General features: G+C 40.5%; 1 protein-coding gene across 10 annotated transcripts in view; it reads left to right on the top strand.

Moving 5' to 3' along the window:
- The first annotated feature begins 2,593 nt into the window (after nt 1-2,593).
- esrrb (estrogen-related receptor beta) overlaps nt 2,594-15,438 on the top strand; it is a 42,770-nt gene continuing 29,925 nt past the window's right edge. The window contains exons 1-3 of one of the 10 annotated variants that reach the window (XM_079692628.1): nt 2,594-2,784; nt 4,446-4,703; nt 9,845-9,913. In XM_079692628.1, coding sequence (XP_079548754.1) covers nt 4,696-4,703; nt 9,845-9,913 — 77 coding nt within the window. In that variant the 5' untranslated portion in view covers nt 2,594-2,784; nt 4,446-4,695. Of the gene's footprint in view, nt 2,785-4,445; nt 4,704-5,852; nt 6,278-9,844; nt 9,914-15,438 lie in introns of those variants that run through there. The other 9 variants (XM_079692626.1, XM_079692634.1, XM_079692631.1 and 6 more) reach the window with 9 other exon arrangements.

Genomic DNA, 15,438 nt, shown 5'->3' with positions numbered 1-15,438 from the left:
TGATGCCTGATTCATCTGATGCTTGGACATCATATCAGTAGTTGGGTCTGATATGTTTCATGTTTTTCTCTCCCAGCCTGCCTTTCTGCCTCTTGGTTGAATTTCTTTTCACTGGATTACCAACACTGTAATTGAGTTAAGGGGCTGTGTGGACCAGTAACCGCCGCACAAGCGTGCTTTTGTTGCAATCCATAAAAACTCACCGCAGAACTATGGGTAGTCAACAAAACCACACACGCAGAAATTGTATTACAAAGATGTAGGGTGCATGTACACAACTATGCAAGTGCTGAGATTCTAAAGCCTAGAAGAACAAACACAAATGTGAATCGTTTAAAGCTTTCATTCTTCCTTATTTAAACGTGCCATTCCAATTGTACATTAAAGTGCAAGAGAAGGCAGGAGAAATGTGCCCTTATCATAGGCAACAGTAATGTTCGCCTACATCCTAATTTTTTTGAGGCCGACATTCAGATAACCATAAGAAAACCCCATGAAATCACATTTTATTCAAACCACTCAAAATTATGTATATGTTTTGTGGATAATATTGCAAAGGCAGAAAGGACCAGCTCTTCTGTACAGAAACCAGCATTGATCAAGTATAACTAAGAATTTTCTTTTTTGAGTTAATCTGCCACTTATATTCATGGTAATCAACATATTGTTAAGCCTAAAACATGTCAGAAAATGTGTTGTCACAAAACCACAAATTGACGTCCTGACCAAAAGTTATCCAGTTTGGAATGATACAAAGCAAAGAAAGCCAAAAAAACTAAATGTTGGATTAAAAGGCGAATCAATAATTTAAACAGTTTCACATTAACCATTATAAAAACCTTTGTTATATAAACTGAATAGAAGATTGTACGACATCATAAAATCTTCTTTTTATTAGGAATGATAGATCCTGGCGATATCTCAATGACAATACATATTACAGCCATCTATCTTGTGGCTCCTACTTTAAATTTGGATTGTTTATGTTGGCCAATAAAAAAATAAAAAAATAAAACCACACATGAATTCATAAATTAAGCGATATTCTGCTTCACAGTCTGGATGATCTGTCTATGGGTGGTTGAGAGCCGCTCACTGGTAGTTAATATGCCTAACAGAGGGAACTGAACAGGACCGCTGTTGTCATTCCTTAGTGCTGAAGCGCTGTGCCATTACATTTATAGATTTCCTCTTTGATGGGATAATTTGGTCTTTATATCTCTCACAAATGAAGTGATCCTCAGTGCTCCTTGCGCAGCTCAATGTGCAGGTCCCATTTTCAAATACAGTTAATTGCATTCGAAAAGAATCAATGATACTTTCACGGTGACAATATCATTCTTTTAATGTCACTTAATTTCCTTAGCGAAATGATTACATCAATAGCCTGGAACCCATTTCTATCTTTCAGCATGAATTAATCTATTAAGGACAATAATTACACGTTTGTAATGGATAGGTTTTTGTGCTCAGAAGTAAATGCAGTCGAGTCTCCATTGTGCGCCTGGTTGTTGGCACTATCCTGACTGTCATTCAGTTTATGAATTACACTATCACCCTGGGAAAATAAATAAATAAAGGGTACCTCTGCTGCAGCTCCATGGTGGCCTTGTCGTGAGATAGCCCTCCCTCTAGTGGAGATGATAGAGTTGGTTAGTGCTGTCAGCTGGCTTCATGCTCTGCTCCACAGCTGAGGCAGTCAGGCAGTGATGAACAATGTAAAACGTGTGGAGGAAAAACCTTTCACGAGACAGGGAAATATAAAAAAAAAACTATATCAATCACTTCATAGAGAAATAAAAAATCACAATTCAAATCAAAATGATACAGAGGTTGTACAGTTAGATATACTGAATTGGAAATTGTATTTTAAATATGTTTTACATATCGATGTTTCTGGTATATATTGAATTTTGATATAATACTGATGGTGCGTGGGAAACAACAAATAGGACTCGAGGACCAAATGCAGTCATGAGGTACTATTTGGGCTAGTGGTAAGCTTACATTTACTATAATGTATGCATTGTTCTTTCAAATTGTGGCCTTCACAGTTTGAACCTACAAAACATTTTCATACCAAACTACACTGAAAAACATACATATTTATATCCACCCCCCATAGAAGAGTTTGTGAATACCTGGGATATGTGATACAGCTGTGATCCCTGCAACATACACTGCTATTATCCTCTTATTTATTCATCAATAGGAGAAAGAAAACGACTGCTGTGGTGTTCAACCTTTTAACGTTTGCTGTCATCTGACTTTTGCTCATGAAAATGTATCCAGCCCACCACAGGGGTTATGAGTACTAGAGAGGCGAAATATACACATTTGATAGAATTCAAAACTTGAATTAGGTGTTTGGGAACTATACCAAGTGACTAAAATGACTTTTCCTTACCTGCTGGGTGCAAAGGAATTCACGAAACGGTCAAATACAATTAAAACGGTCAATATTATAAAAATTCTGCAGTGTTTTTTTAACTTCTACAATAGAATTAAAAGTGGGAGTTGAAGTCACGAGACAATCAGGTGGAACGGTTACATTTCCTTGTTCTCTGAATCACATTTGACCCCGCTCACCCCGGGGCTGCAGCCGGTGAAGGTGTTTGTTTAGCCACAGGGTGCGCGCCGGAGGAGGGGTTGATAGTGAGGCTGCGGTGTGTGACAGTAACACGGCGCGCTCAGACACAGACAAACCACCAGCACAACCACAACCTGGAGCCACGGTGCGCAGTGCTCAGCCGGGGAGGTGACAACATGACTTGTCCGAGTAAGGTACACTATACATTCATCAACGTTTATTTTTCCTGTTTCACATTCGCACCACAGCGTTTTGTTTTTTCCCAGTTCTGAGTAGTTTTTTAATTAAAAGAGAGTAAACATGTGTATGCATTTTCAATGTTAGCATCGACGCACCTGTAGCTAAATTACATTAGTGTGCACGCGGGTTAGCTCTAATTGAAACGTGTGTAGTCCGCACACTGTACCTTTTCCTCTGGGAATGGTGACTGAGTTACGTTATTGATTTTACCATTACTGTATGCATGAAAAGGTTACATATGGATACTTTGCGAGGCCTAGCTGTCTGTTTATTTCCAGAGAAATGTGGAGGTACAGTGTTAAATGCAAACCATTATCAATGCAGATTTATATACTAGTTTTTGCAAATGTATTTTTATACATGCTAATTTATATTATGTAGTATTATGCCCTGTCTCACAGCAGAAACGAGTTGATATCCACAGACTTTAATGACTTACTTCTGTATAAAAAACGAAATAAAGTCATTATTAATTTGTGACTTTATCAAATTACATTAGCTGGCAAGACTGCTTAAAGTTACTTTATTTTCTAATGTTACCTATTGTCAAGTAAATCTGACAAGTTAATTTACTGTTTACCTATTGCACCTTATATCTACATGTAATACAACATATACACAAGCAAGCATGAGCTAAACAGTGAATACATGCAGATATCTCAGATTTTATAAAAATGATTAAGAAAAATGGAAGTCAAAATCATTTAATAAGAAAAATAAATATCTTGTTAGATTATCAACTCTGCTCCTGGTTGTAATACTGCACTAACTTTGTCATGCCATGTGGGATGGAGTGTTTGCCTAGTGCAGCTCTATTCTTTATGTGTATCAGATCCCTTCCTGTCAAATCAACTGTCACATGCCGTGACTTTTTTTCATAAGAGCTGATAAGAGGCAACGATAGCAGCAGCAGGGCTTTCATAGCTCACACTGCATGACAAAAGTCAGTGTGGTGTCAGTGGAAAGGCTTGGGAGGCCAGAGGAAAATATGCACAAATATGATTTATCAAGTGAAGGCTTTTATCAACTTGAAAGACAAAACGCAGGATAGATGCCAGGATAATGTTGCTGTCAGTCATAAGAAAGGACCACCTCTTTTGAGTAGTTACTAAGTCTCTCGATTTAAAATGTTGCAGGATCAGCTATTTGCTCTACTGGAATGATGTTGTGTTCTAGTGATTTGACTCAAAATTAAGGATGTTTTGACAGTTTTGGTAGCATGCAATATATACAAATAGTTTTTACAATCCGAAAGAGATGGATTAGAATGCCACAACTTTTAAAGTAAATGATAGTTTTAGTTGATCATTGTGTATCTTGTTTGTGCTTTGTGAGGAGAACAGTTATTTTCATTTTGTTCTTTTCATTATAAGTACATTGTCTTATTGAAGAACTGTTTGATGGTGATTGTATTCCTCTTTAAAGGAACTAAACTGACAGGTGTTTGATTTGGCATCAATCTTAATTGGGTTTTCATTTATTTAGTCATTTGTTTTTGTTACAAAAAGAGAGCAGATGCTGTGTGATCTGTGCCACTATGGAGGCACTCTTGCTGCACATCAATAGGCCTGTGATGATCAATAGGGATTGCGTGTTATTTTTGCATTGATTATAGAAACGTGAGCCGATGAATGGAACTGGATTCCTCTCCAAGGGTTACACTGGTCCTGTTCAGGAGAGACAACGCAGCAGAGCGACCTAACACACCTTTTCGCATGAACCTGCTGGTAGATCTCAACTCCTCCTCACTCACCTCCTGAGGACTGTTGTCAGACACCTCGTGAGTTCTTGAGAAGTGCTGCTTCTTTTCTGCTTGACTCATCCAAGTGTCCGCCATTGCCGGACTGCTAATTTCTCCAAAAAAGATGCCATGGTAAGCTCTGCTCTTATAAAGTGGGGATACAGTAACATAGAGACCCTCACCGACTGTGAAATGTTATCTGCATTCTCTGCATTCTTATGGAGCTTGATTAACAGTGAAACACAGGCGTTCCTAAAGCTGGGGTTAGAGAAGACAGAGCTGGATTTTCCGCTGCGTTAGAAGTTGATGGGCTTCCAGAATATGAGTTATGGCTTGAGATCATCTCTCACAGGCGGTGAAAGGTTTCACAATGGTACCTCACATGTAACACTCGCAAATGGAGCTACACAGCTCAATAAATACATTTACTGTCCTTAGTGGGTTGAAAGCTATTGCTTTATGAAAGTGAAGTGCAGATGCACTCCACTGCTGGAGCTTCTATGCTGTGGTTTAGGCTGCTGTCAGCTTTGACTTTATTATGTGTTGTATAACAGTACAGCCTACTTTTTAAAATTTTACAAAATACACGAAAACTATTTTTTTTATTAAGCTGAGACATCATAGCTGCTTGGTAAAGTTTTCTGTTGTTGTCGAGTGAAGTCATTGTGCTTTGGCTTTCTTTTTGCCTTTGTGTGATCTCATCGTAATGAATATTATAATTATATATAATTGTTGGCATATAAAGAAATATGGACACTGAGAAAAAATGCTTTTCATTTCAAATTCATCAAGTATGAATTACAAAAAAATGGAGATGCTTTACTATTAAATACAATAATTGTTGAAATTGTACGAGTACAATACAGAAAGAAAGCTTTTTCTATTAGATATTCCACACATGCTTGGTGCATGCACTGACCCAGACTTCTATTGAATATCTCCATTCATATTTCAATGTGGACATCATAGGACATCCAGAATTACACAACTATTTTTTACTAAATTCAGATAAAAACGTTGCATGTTTACTTTGCGTCTCTGTTGTGTGATCAGGTGTTTTGTCTGTGTGTGTGTGTGTTGTATCTGAGCAGAGCGGAGTGTGTGAGTGAGCGTTTGGATCCCTCCTCCCCAGTGCTCCGCCGGCCCCTCTGTCGCTTTAAGTCCTGCCCCTCGGAGCCAGCCAACAGCAGCTGTTCCATATTCATCAAGCCCTTGAGTCTTAAAGAGCCCTATCCCGAGCAGGCAAAGAGTCATTCCCCTCGCTCGCGCTCTCATGCTCTCTCCATCTTAGCGCTCATCCCGCTGCTGCCTGCGCTTCTCTCTCTGTCTCACCCCCCTTTACCTCTCCGTCTATCTGTCCCTCCCCCTGCACACGCTCCCTCTCTCTTTCTGACACATACACACACTTTCACTTACATACACTCAGACACACTCTCTCTACAACACATATATACATAATCACGCACTCACTCCACACACATGCTCACGCACACACGCCGGTCCAACATACCTGTGCAGGCTGGGGGGAGCGTGCTGGAGGGGGCTTTTCTGCAGCGTTGTCTCTGAGGGTGCTGTGCCATCATTTGGGGAAGAAGCGGGTCTCAATTGTTTTCTCTTTCCTCTTCCTCTCATTCCTGGAATGCTAAAACTGGACTGATGGACATTTCAGAACTTTGTCTTCCCGACCCTCTCAGCTATCATAACCAGTAGGTGCACCTTCTTTCCTTCCTTCACTTTTAACATCTTTGTTGTAATGCAGTTTTTATTTATTTTCTGTCTTTTTTAACTTCTCATTTGTAACAGTGCCTGCTCTAGTTTTGTTTCCTAAACCCCACCAGTTTCAGCCCTGAACCTTTTCCTTTCTTTAGCAGTGATTTAGTTTTTCCTGAATTCCTTCTTCTTGCTGTATTCCCTTTTCATTTCTACTCACACTCTTAAAAATGCACTTTCTCTTGTTCATTGTTTTAAGGGATCCTAAATCATGTAGGACTTGACAGTGTAGAGCAACAGGGCAGGTGCGCAGTGTATGTGTGTGTGCGAGTGTGTAGATTTATTGTGTGAGCACATCATGTATGCCAGTCTTTATAAATGTCACCCCGAGCATGGCTGATCGATTTAGCGTGCCATTCAGCAAAGTATGTGTTTTATTCCTAAAGAATTTGGGGTACCTGTCCGGTTGGGTTAGGAGGTTGTTTGCTGATGGCTTTGTTCCTGCATCGGGTCGCCCAGGGGGAGTAATATTTTAAGGACATGCGATTAACGTGAAGCCGTGGAATCGGCGAGGATAAATTACACAGTTTAATATTTGTTGCCAGAGAAAGAAATGAAAGGACCCTTTAACCTCAGCGTGTCCCAGCCAGCGGCACGAGGCGCGCTGCGTGTGGACTGCTCCTGCTGGGACAGCTCCTTCACACTCTTAACTTTGCAAATCCCTCCATAGCTTACATTTTAAACAAAGTCAATCTCAAGCTAGGGAACATATTTATTTGTCGAATTTAAAAAATGTTCATGGTACGAATTTAATGAAATAACTTCAACATATCCCTGTTAATGTCTCAACCAAATTCAGGCATTAGGTGTGTGTTGAGATTTGTTAAGATGAATAGATCATTTAATCTATCGTTATTATATGATATACAATGTTTGATAGACATTATTGATGAAGTAGCATATGTGCAAAAGTGGGGTATTGTGGAAGACCAATCAGATGTTTAAAGACGTTTAATTCACAGTTTCCTTTTAACTGAGCATATTGAGACAATTTACATTTCATTCGGTTTCTTTTCAGTTGTCCTAAACATTTCAGCTTACATTCTTAAATTCAGTATTTTGTAACTGATCTTTTAATGTACTGAACATTATTTATTGATATCATGATTGAGGAGTTTAGTCTTTTTAAATGATATGTTAAAGCAATGAAAATAATGTGTAAATGTAAAGTAAAAAGACACATTGCTTCACTTGACCTATTTGTTCACTGGTGTTTTTTGGACTTTCAGTCAAATAGTTATTTAAAAAAGAATATCTTAAACATACATTAAATAATTGCCTTGGTTTTTCCTCTAAAACAAATTATTTCAACGTATTGCTACACCTTTTTAAAAATGACACCAACAGCAGTAACAGATTTGTATCAAATATTGAAGTGTATTTATATTTGTATTGTAGCTTTCCCTGCATGAATTTCCTAAATTGGAAAGCAAAACTAATATTGATATTTGAAAGCAGGTTTTCACAACACCCCACAATACAATATTTTTATATTTTCAATAAATGATGATCCTGAAATCTGAGGAGGTTTTCATTTTCAAATATTATTTCTACAAATGCACTTCCCAACACATTTGGATCATATTCATTGCAACAAGCAGAAACCATATAAACCTTAATACATCAAAAAAAGTATTCAATCATGTTGGAAATAATTAGTTTAGAATGTTTTTAGTATCAGTGACTTTAATTGACCTTATCTCTTTTTTAGGTTATCCGACACAATTAAGACATGTGTTTCAATTGACTCTTAATTGTTAGTCAATGTATCAAATGTAAAACAATAAGTCCCTTCATTTGAACACGCTAGAACGTGCAATTAATCTTTACATTTAATTAGTTTTCTTCCTAAAAACATAAAACATGTAGTAGGAGGGTTATTGATTTAGATATTGTGTATTTAATAAAAGAAAGTACTGATTCATATTTAATGAAACTGCAGAAGAAAGGAGTTGCATTTCTGTGTGCCATGTTAAAACATTTGATTAATGTATACATTCAAATGAACAGTGCACCGTGCAAAGCTGAGTAGTGAACAGGTGTTTGATGTATAAATAACTTTAGTGAAGACGTGTTTGGAAATTGTTGGTGGTAAAATGGGGATGCCATTTATTATCCCTCAGCTTAAAAATCTGTCACAGTGACTTATGAAGAAATGATGAGAGTACATCAACATTTTCCCCACCAACAGTTAGTTATTTGTGGGCTCTCTCCAGCGTTGGCCTGAGTGTTGCTAGTCACTTTGTTCCAGCAGTGTGTGTCTCTCTGCTAATTGTGCAGCGGTATTTGCACCCCTCACTGTGGGCTGTGTGTCCGTGATGCTTGGGTGAGAGGATTAGTGGGACGTATGTGCTCCATGTAATTAGCACAGCACTGTTGTGGAATCACTGTAGTTTACTCTATAGATTGACCCGAGGGCACTGCCTGGGAATAACATAGAAACAGAGTTTAGCCTTCAGAAGAGAGTGACACGCTATTCAGCACACTGGAGATATATTGTTTTTAGATTCACATATTTTACTAAAAGTGAAATACTCTATAAATGTAATTACTCAAATGGTATTCTTACATTGCTGCTGGTACGCACTCCCCCTGTTATGTACATTAGCTTGAGTCAAAATATGTCATGGCCCCTGCAGAGAGATGAGCCATTTACTGTTAGAGTCTGACAGGCTTATTGTTGATGTTGTTTTGCAGTGGCAGTTCGCGCCACTCAGAAATCAGCCAATGCTGAGGATTGTCAGTTTGAGTTTCTCTGTGCTCGCTAGAAATCACACACACGCGGTCTGAGCGGCAGTGAATTGAGATGTGACTCCTCTCTGCTTCTAAATGTTCCATCAACACCCTGGCTTTCCTTAAGGGCATTGCCACTGCTAAAAACCAACTAGGCTATTGAATTTCCTTTCATGAAATAAGAGCTTTTTAATGTATTTTGTAGAGAAAGCAAAAACAAGTTGGCACACAATGATGAATTAGATTTCAATTTATTTGACTTAATTCCCAGCTTGCTGCATTAGAGCCTGCAAACATCTCCAGCAGTCCGTCTGCTTGATTCTTATTAGGTTTCGGAAAACAAGGCGAGGGAATTGCATTAGTGTATCTTAAGTTAAAAGCTCTTTGCTCTTTGACCAAGTGTTTCATTGTTATTGGGTTAATCAGATTGTTGCTGTCTTCATGGAGATGCTATCGCAGGCTAGAGGCAGTGGTGGGTAACCAAAGCAGCCGTGCACAGACACTATCCAGATGGGATCAGCTTACGGTAATTTGGTTTCAGAATACATTACCAGAAGAGGCTCCTGGCCGAGAATGGCCACCGCGCTATGAGCCAGGAGCCGTGGCCTCTGTAGCTGCAGCTGACCAACCAACCCACCTGTCCCTCTCCCACCCTCCTCCTCCTCTCCCAGAGCTTTTAGGGGCTGTGGGGATGCGTGCCTGTTTTAAAGTAATGTTTTAAAAATTCCGTTTGTCACCCCATTCTAAATACTTCTTCCTTGTACCAACAGGGCTTTGTTGTCCAATTCATTAGAGAGATTCCTGAGTCCACTGGCCACGCTGGAGCCCTCTCATTTCTGGTATCTAGTATCATTACTTTCACTGTAAATATGTCACTCAGCTCAGGCTGAGTGGGGGGAGGGTGGAGCATGTTGTCCCTCTTCAGGCCAAATGGGGATGCAGAGTATATTGACCCTCTGGATGTTCACTGTTCTGTAGCTTCATACTTCTTAGTGCTTTCACTGTCTTTTAAATCACCTAATTATTTGTAGTAAATGTGTCTTATTTTTGGGTGATCTAGTATGTAGGTAATTGAGGAAAATTATAGACAGAGCATGCAACATCCATACTTATTCTGTTCTAAAATATGATAATTTGTTTTCAATACCATGCATACAAATCTGTCAAATTGGTCATATTGGGAGTGTAGCGGCCAAAATCTGATACAGGGAGTGCACTTTTTCAGTGTACACATAAAAGGAAGTCTACAGAAAGTATCAAATAGTTTTTTTCAGTTCATGTTATTCTAACATGCTGTCCTCTGAGACCCCATCTGATATTTGGCCTTTACACCTCTCAGTGATTAGCCACCATGCCTCTTTGGCTATTTCACAACATTAACCTGCACAGAAAACCACCAGCCGTCACCGCACGCGTCCCTCCTGATTTCTGATCCATGGTAACCTTGGACACCTCCACCGCAGTGTGAGAATCTGTTTAAAAATAACTAGGTCCATTAGTCGAGAAGCATAATGCTAGCCTACGTGGGCTCTCATGCCCTTGTGGCAGCAGAGTGCTATCACTGACACGGTTTGTCAGCACTTCTTCCTGTTGCTCCAACACTGAAGGGCTCCTCTTCATCTACACCATACAGTATGGAGCAAACACTTACACACACAAAACATCTAGAATGCAGAAGTTCAGAAAGAATAAGTGCAATTTTTCTGCAATACACTCGAATACAGAGAACCCTAATTTGAAGATTTCTGTGTTTGCCATGTTTCCTACGGTATTCACCATTAGTAGTGTTTTAGAGCTGACTAAAACGCTTCTGTTTTTCTATGTCCACTAATTCGTACTTGGTAAGGAAATGTGATGTAAGGTGCATAACTATATGGGTGTTTATCAGTGAAGGCTATTGGTATTGAACGGCCAGTTGTTTGAAGGTTATGTTTCAGAGCAGTAATTGAAATGCAAAATAACATTAGGATCGATGGTTAGCTTTGTTTATTTATGAAATCAATATTGAAACCGTCCGTCACGGTAGCCGCTCTGATTCTCTCTGACAGCTTCACCAAGTCTCCTCTTCATGGTCGGGGCGAGCCTTGCACCCATTACAGCTCTTAGGCCGACCTCTTTTTTTTCTCTCACTCTATGTAAAGCTATGATTTAACGTTCAGGCTTAAGTTAAAAAACGCAGTCTGTCGTTTGAAGGAAAAACTGTGTGACTTGGCATTACCATCCGTTAAATAAAAAAGACTGATGCAGTGTGCACACCTATAGCAGCTATGTTATGGGTGTGTCATCCAGAGACAGAGAGTACTACTATCACTCATCCCTGATTTGCCCCAGGGAAGAAAATGGGACCAATAACCAGCCATTAACAGGGCAGTGTGCAAAAAGGCCAGCCACTACAGGCCTAGTTTCTCTGTGCTGAACAAGAAATTCTATTGACGTATCTGATTCTTTTGACCCATGTCAAATACGCATTTGCTTATATTACAGGAAATAACAAGGACCCTTTTTTCTCAAATGTAAATATTCTATAATATCCTGTTTCTATAAATTGGATAGTTTTCAGAACTAAACATTCATAATTATTTACAAATACATTCATACTTTATATTATTATTATTTTTAACTTTTTAAAGAGATGCTTCATATTTAAATGTAGGTCAATCTGATTATCAGGCCGGGTTCTGCCTCTCCGTCCCAAAAAACGTTATTCATTACAGGTTGCATTTGTTTGTCTCATGTCTCGTAAAACCCCTTGTTTACAACATCACTATCGTAACACTATTATTCATCTGATCACTGACACATTTGTTAGTGTAAAAATGTGAGTGTGTGTGTGTGTTTGCCTCTCAGTGTGTATTCTTCCCCGAATTATACAACTGTGTGTCTTTTTCCCTGCTGGTCACAAAACATGTTCACATTAAAACACCTCCTTATGAGACCACCCCCACAGTGCTAAGTGCAATCGAATGGCCGCATTGAGAGGCTGGTTGTTGAACCTGCCACTCGCAGAGCCCCTCCCTCGCAGTACATCCGCTGACACCAGACGTGGTGAGCGCTGAAATGTTTAGATTGCCCCCCAGAGGAGACGCATTAATTCAGGAAATATCCCCAAAGTTTAATTATTCCTGAATGGTGTGGTGGTGGACTTTACCGTATAAATCAGTTAGGCCCGCCCGTCTTTTTATTACCAGCACTATTTATGGGGAATGTGTGGCAGCTGGTAGAGATGAGCCTGTAAAAAGCTAGAGGCTATTGCTATGACTATGTCTGCTGCGGTGGCAGACACTCACAGCAGTAGTGTTTAAAGCAGCATCAATTCATTGTGGCTCTGGTGGAAGTGTGTGCTACAAACCACCATTTCAATATGAGAAGTAAAATTCCTGTTGGGCTGTTGTTTTACCATGGACAGGATCACACATTTAACTGTGAAGAGCTGAGCAAACATTTACATATTTGATTTGATTTAAATCATCCTGGATACCTGAACGAATGTTCTAGTATTCATTTAGCCTTGCATGTGTATGTGTATGTATGTATGTGTGTTTGTCTGTTAGTATTTGTCTCTTCTTCTTATGAAGAGGACAATTTATGATGGAGTCAGGTTCTTTGTTTTATCAAGGTAGAGGTCCCCCCTAAACAAGGACGGCCTATCAGAAGAAGATTAATGAAGTAATTTCATGCATGGCTCTATGCCTCCGTCCTCCTGTACGCACAGTCACTGTGTCTAAACCTGTGATTTACACTGGACTGTGTTAAATAGCCTTAACCCTTTAGAATAATATGTATTTCTGTTTGTGACACATGCACACAAACACAGTGCAAAAAAACATTCAACCAAATGAGACATATCCTTTACCTCTAGGATAAAGTGAACCAGTCTCTTCGATTGGACCTTTTGCTCAAATTTCCATCATTCATATTTTATAATCCCCCCTCTTTATTTGACATAAGAAACCCTACTGAGCGTACGTGAGAGGTGTGCTGTGGTTGATATCGGCTGGCTTTCCACATCATTTATGGCAGTTAAACAAAACCTGGCCTTAAAAGGCTTTTGGCGCAAGAAACTGCATTTTTATGACTTATTTTTTCAATATAAGTCTGGACAGGTCAGTGATAGCAGCATATTACCATACTTAATCTTTTTCTCTGACTTTATCGATTAATTATAATATTCATTTGTAATATTAGGATCTGCTGAACCTATTCGGTTGATACCATCAAGATGTAAGAGGTTATGTGAGAAAACAATAACTTGCAAAACAATAATTTACAGTTTATTACAGCATTTCCGTCACTGAAGAGGAGAAACACTGTTCCACTTAAATGTCAAGAAAATAAAAAAGCTCTATTTTTGACTTTAGATTTTTAGCAATATATTTCATCCTTCAGTTTTACACAGTCATGAAAGACAAAGAGCTGAACTGCTGTCAAACAGAATAGCTTACAGTTAATACACATTTTGAAAAGGAATGGTCTACCTATGCCTCAGTATTACAAAGAGTGTATGATGGTATTGGTATCAGTGTATCATGTGTTTAGTCTGATGTCACTACCCACACCAGCTTTGGAGTCTTTCAATATACACAACGTTATTATAAGTGGACTATAATTACTTTTTCTAGTTATCACGAGCCATTGTACATTTATGTTGTTAAATTATACCATGGCCATGCCACTTAATGGATGTAATGGAAACTAATCTTTTCTAATGAAAAGGCCGAATTAGAAATTTGATCCCAAATGTACTCCATGGCAGACTAGACTTATCATGAACTTCTTTTTTTACATACAGTATGATGAGCTGTTCAATTCAGCAGGGAGCTTCCCCACTGGGTCCGCATGGAAGTCTGTTAACTCTTCGCTCCCCACAGTGGGGAGTTCAGACAACTCCCTCACATCCCCCACTGACAGTAGCTCTGTCATTATCCATTTTCTTCTCTCAACATCCTGAACTCAGCCCCTTATAAGAACCAGATCTGCCCAGTGCGGCCCAGACAGTTTACGTCAGACAAACAGCAGCGCCTGTATCACAAGAGGCCCTCTCTTTCCTGCCAGCAGCATCTTTAGAACAGGAAGCAGCGAGAGGGGGGGATCAATAGATGTGATCTGCTTCTTGGCCAGCGCTATCTTGTGGTGCCGCTGGAGCATGGGGCTCATTTTGTCGTAGTGGAGTGAGCTCATAGCTCTATAAAGACTACAGTGACATCGCTGTGGAGCAGCTAAATATAATCCTCTGCTGGAGATTGAAAAACTTAATTGCCCGGGCCACAGAGCAGCATGGTTCCCCCCCCCCCCACCCCCCAGCGGTAACCCTGCACGAGCCCCCAGCCTACGGACTATTGATCCAGGGCTCGCTCTCCATCGGTACCATAAACACCGCTCTCTCTCTCTCCATCTCTGCCTCTGCCCCTCACGTATCGCTTACTTTCTCTTTTCCTGTTTTTCCGTCTCCTCCACTTCCCTTTTGTTTGCCTCCATAGATCTGCACATCATAAATCTCTGTCAGCTTCTCCAGAGTGTCTGACATATCCGTTAATAAAGAGGCCCCTCCCCTCCCTTCAGGTCCTCCCCCTGCGCTCCATCCTTCTCCCTGCCAGTGCAGGACTAATGAATGAGAAACTCCAAAATTAGGGGCCTCTCCCTCGTAGATTAGAATGTGTCCCTGTGGAGTGTCGGGCTAGCCTCCAACCAAACCACAGCAGTCCACCTCCCCCACTCCCTATTTTTCATATTCTGTCTGCAACAGAAACACACTCAGACCTATGAGCACATGGGCCCATGCAACGGTGGTACCGACACCCCTAGAGTCTTTTGGCCCCTTACTCCCCTGATGGTCCTTAACCTGGAACCAGACAGGGAGGCATCCTCAATATTTCAACTAAGTGTGTTTTGGAATCTCCATTCCCTTCCTTTCTCCCAAAGGGCCGCCCTAACCCGTCCCTAGGCCCTTTTTTCTATTTCTATTTTTGCCCGCCGAGAACACACACCGAGCAAACTTGGTGGCATTCACACCTCTCCGCACATTTCTGTGACTTTAGTCAGGCTGTGCAGAATTTCAGCGTGGTGTCCGCTCTCTCAGAAATGAATCCCTGGCTGTGTGTTAGAGCGGTAAAAGGTGGCAGTGGCCCCTGGAGGAGAGGTCAGCGTGGCAGCTGCCAGTGGGTTCTGGCGGTGGCGGGAGGCTGAGCCGGGCTGAGAGGGGGTCTGTCAGGAGCTAATTGAGTTCGTCCTACCAGCGCCGACTCTGGGGCCAGTGGCTTATCAGGCCACATCGCCTGGGGCCCTCCAGACAGATCTGCCCCTACCAGGGCATCTGATATCACCATCACCCGGCCTGCACATGTCAACCCCCGCCTCCTCTACCACA

This window comes from Notothenia rossii (assembly GCF_949606895.1).
Source record: "Notothenia rossii genome assembly, chromosome: 7".
Classification (NCBI taxonomy): Eukaryota; Metazoa; Chordata; class Actinopteri; order Perciformes; family Nototheniidae; genus Notothenia; species Notothenia rossii.
This window is presented reverse-complemented; position numbering and strand designations above follow the sequence as displayed.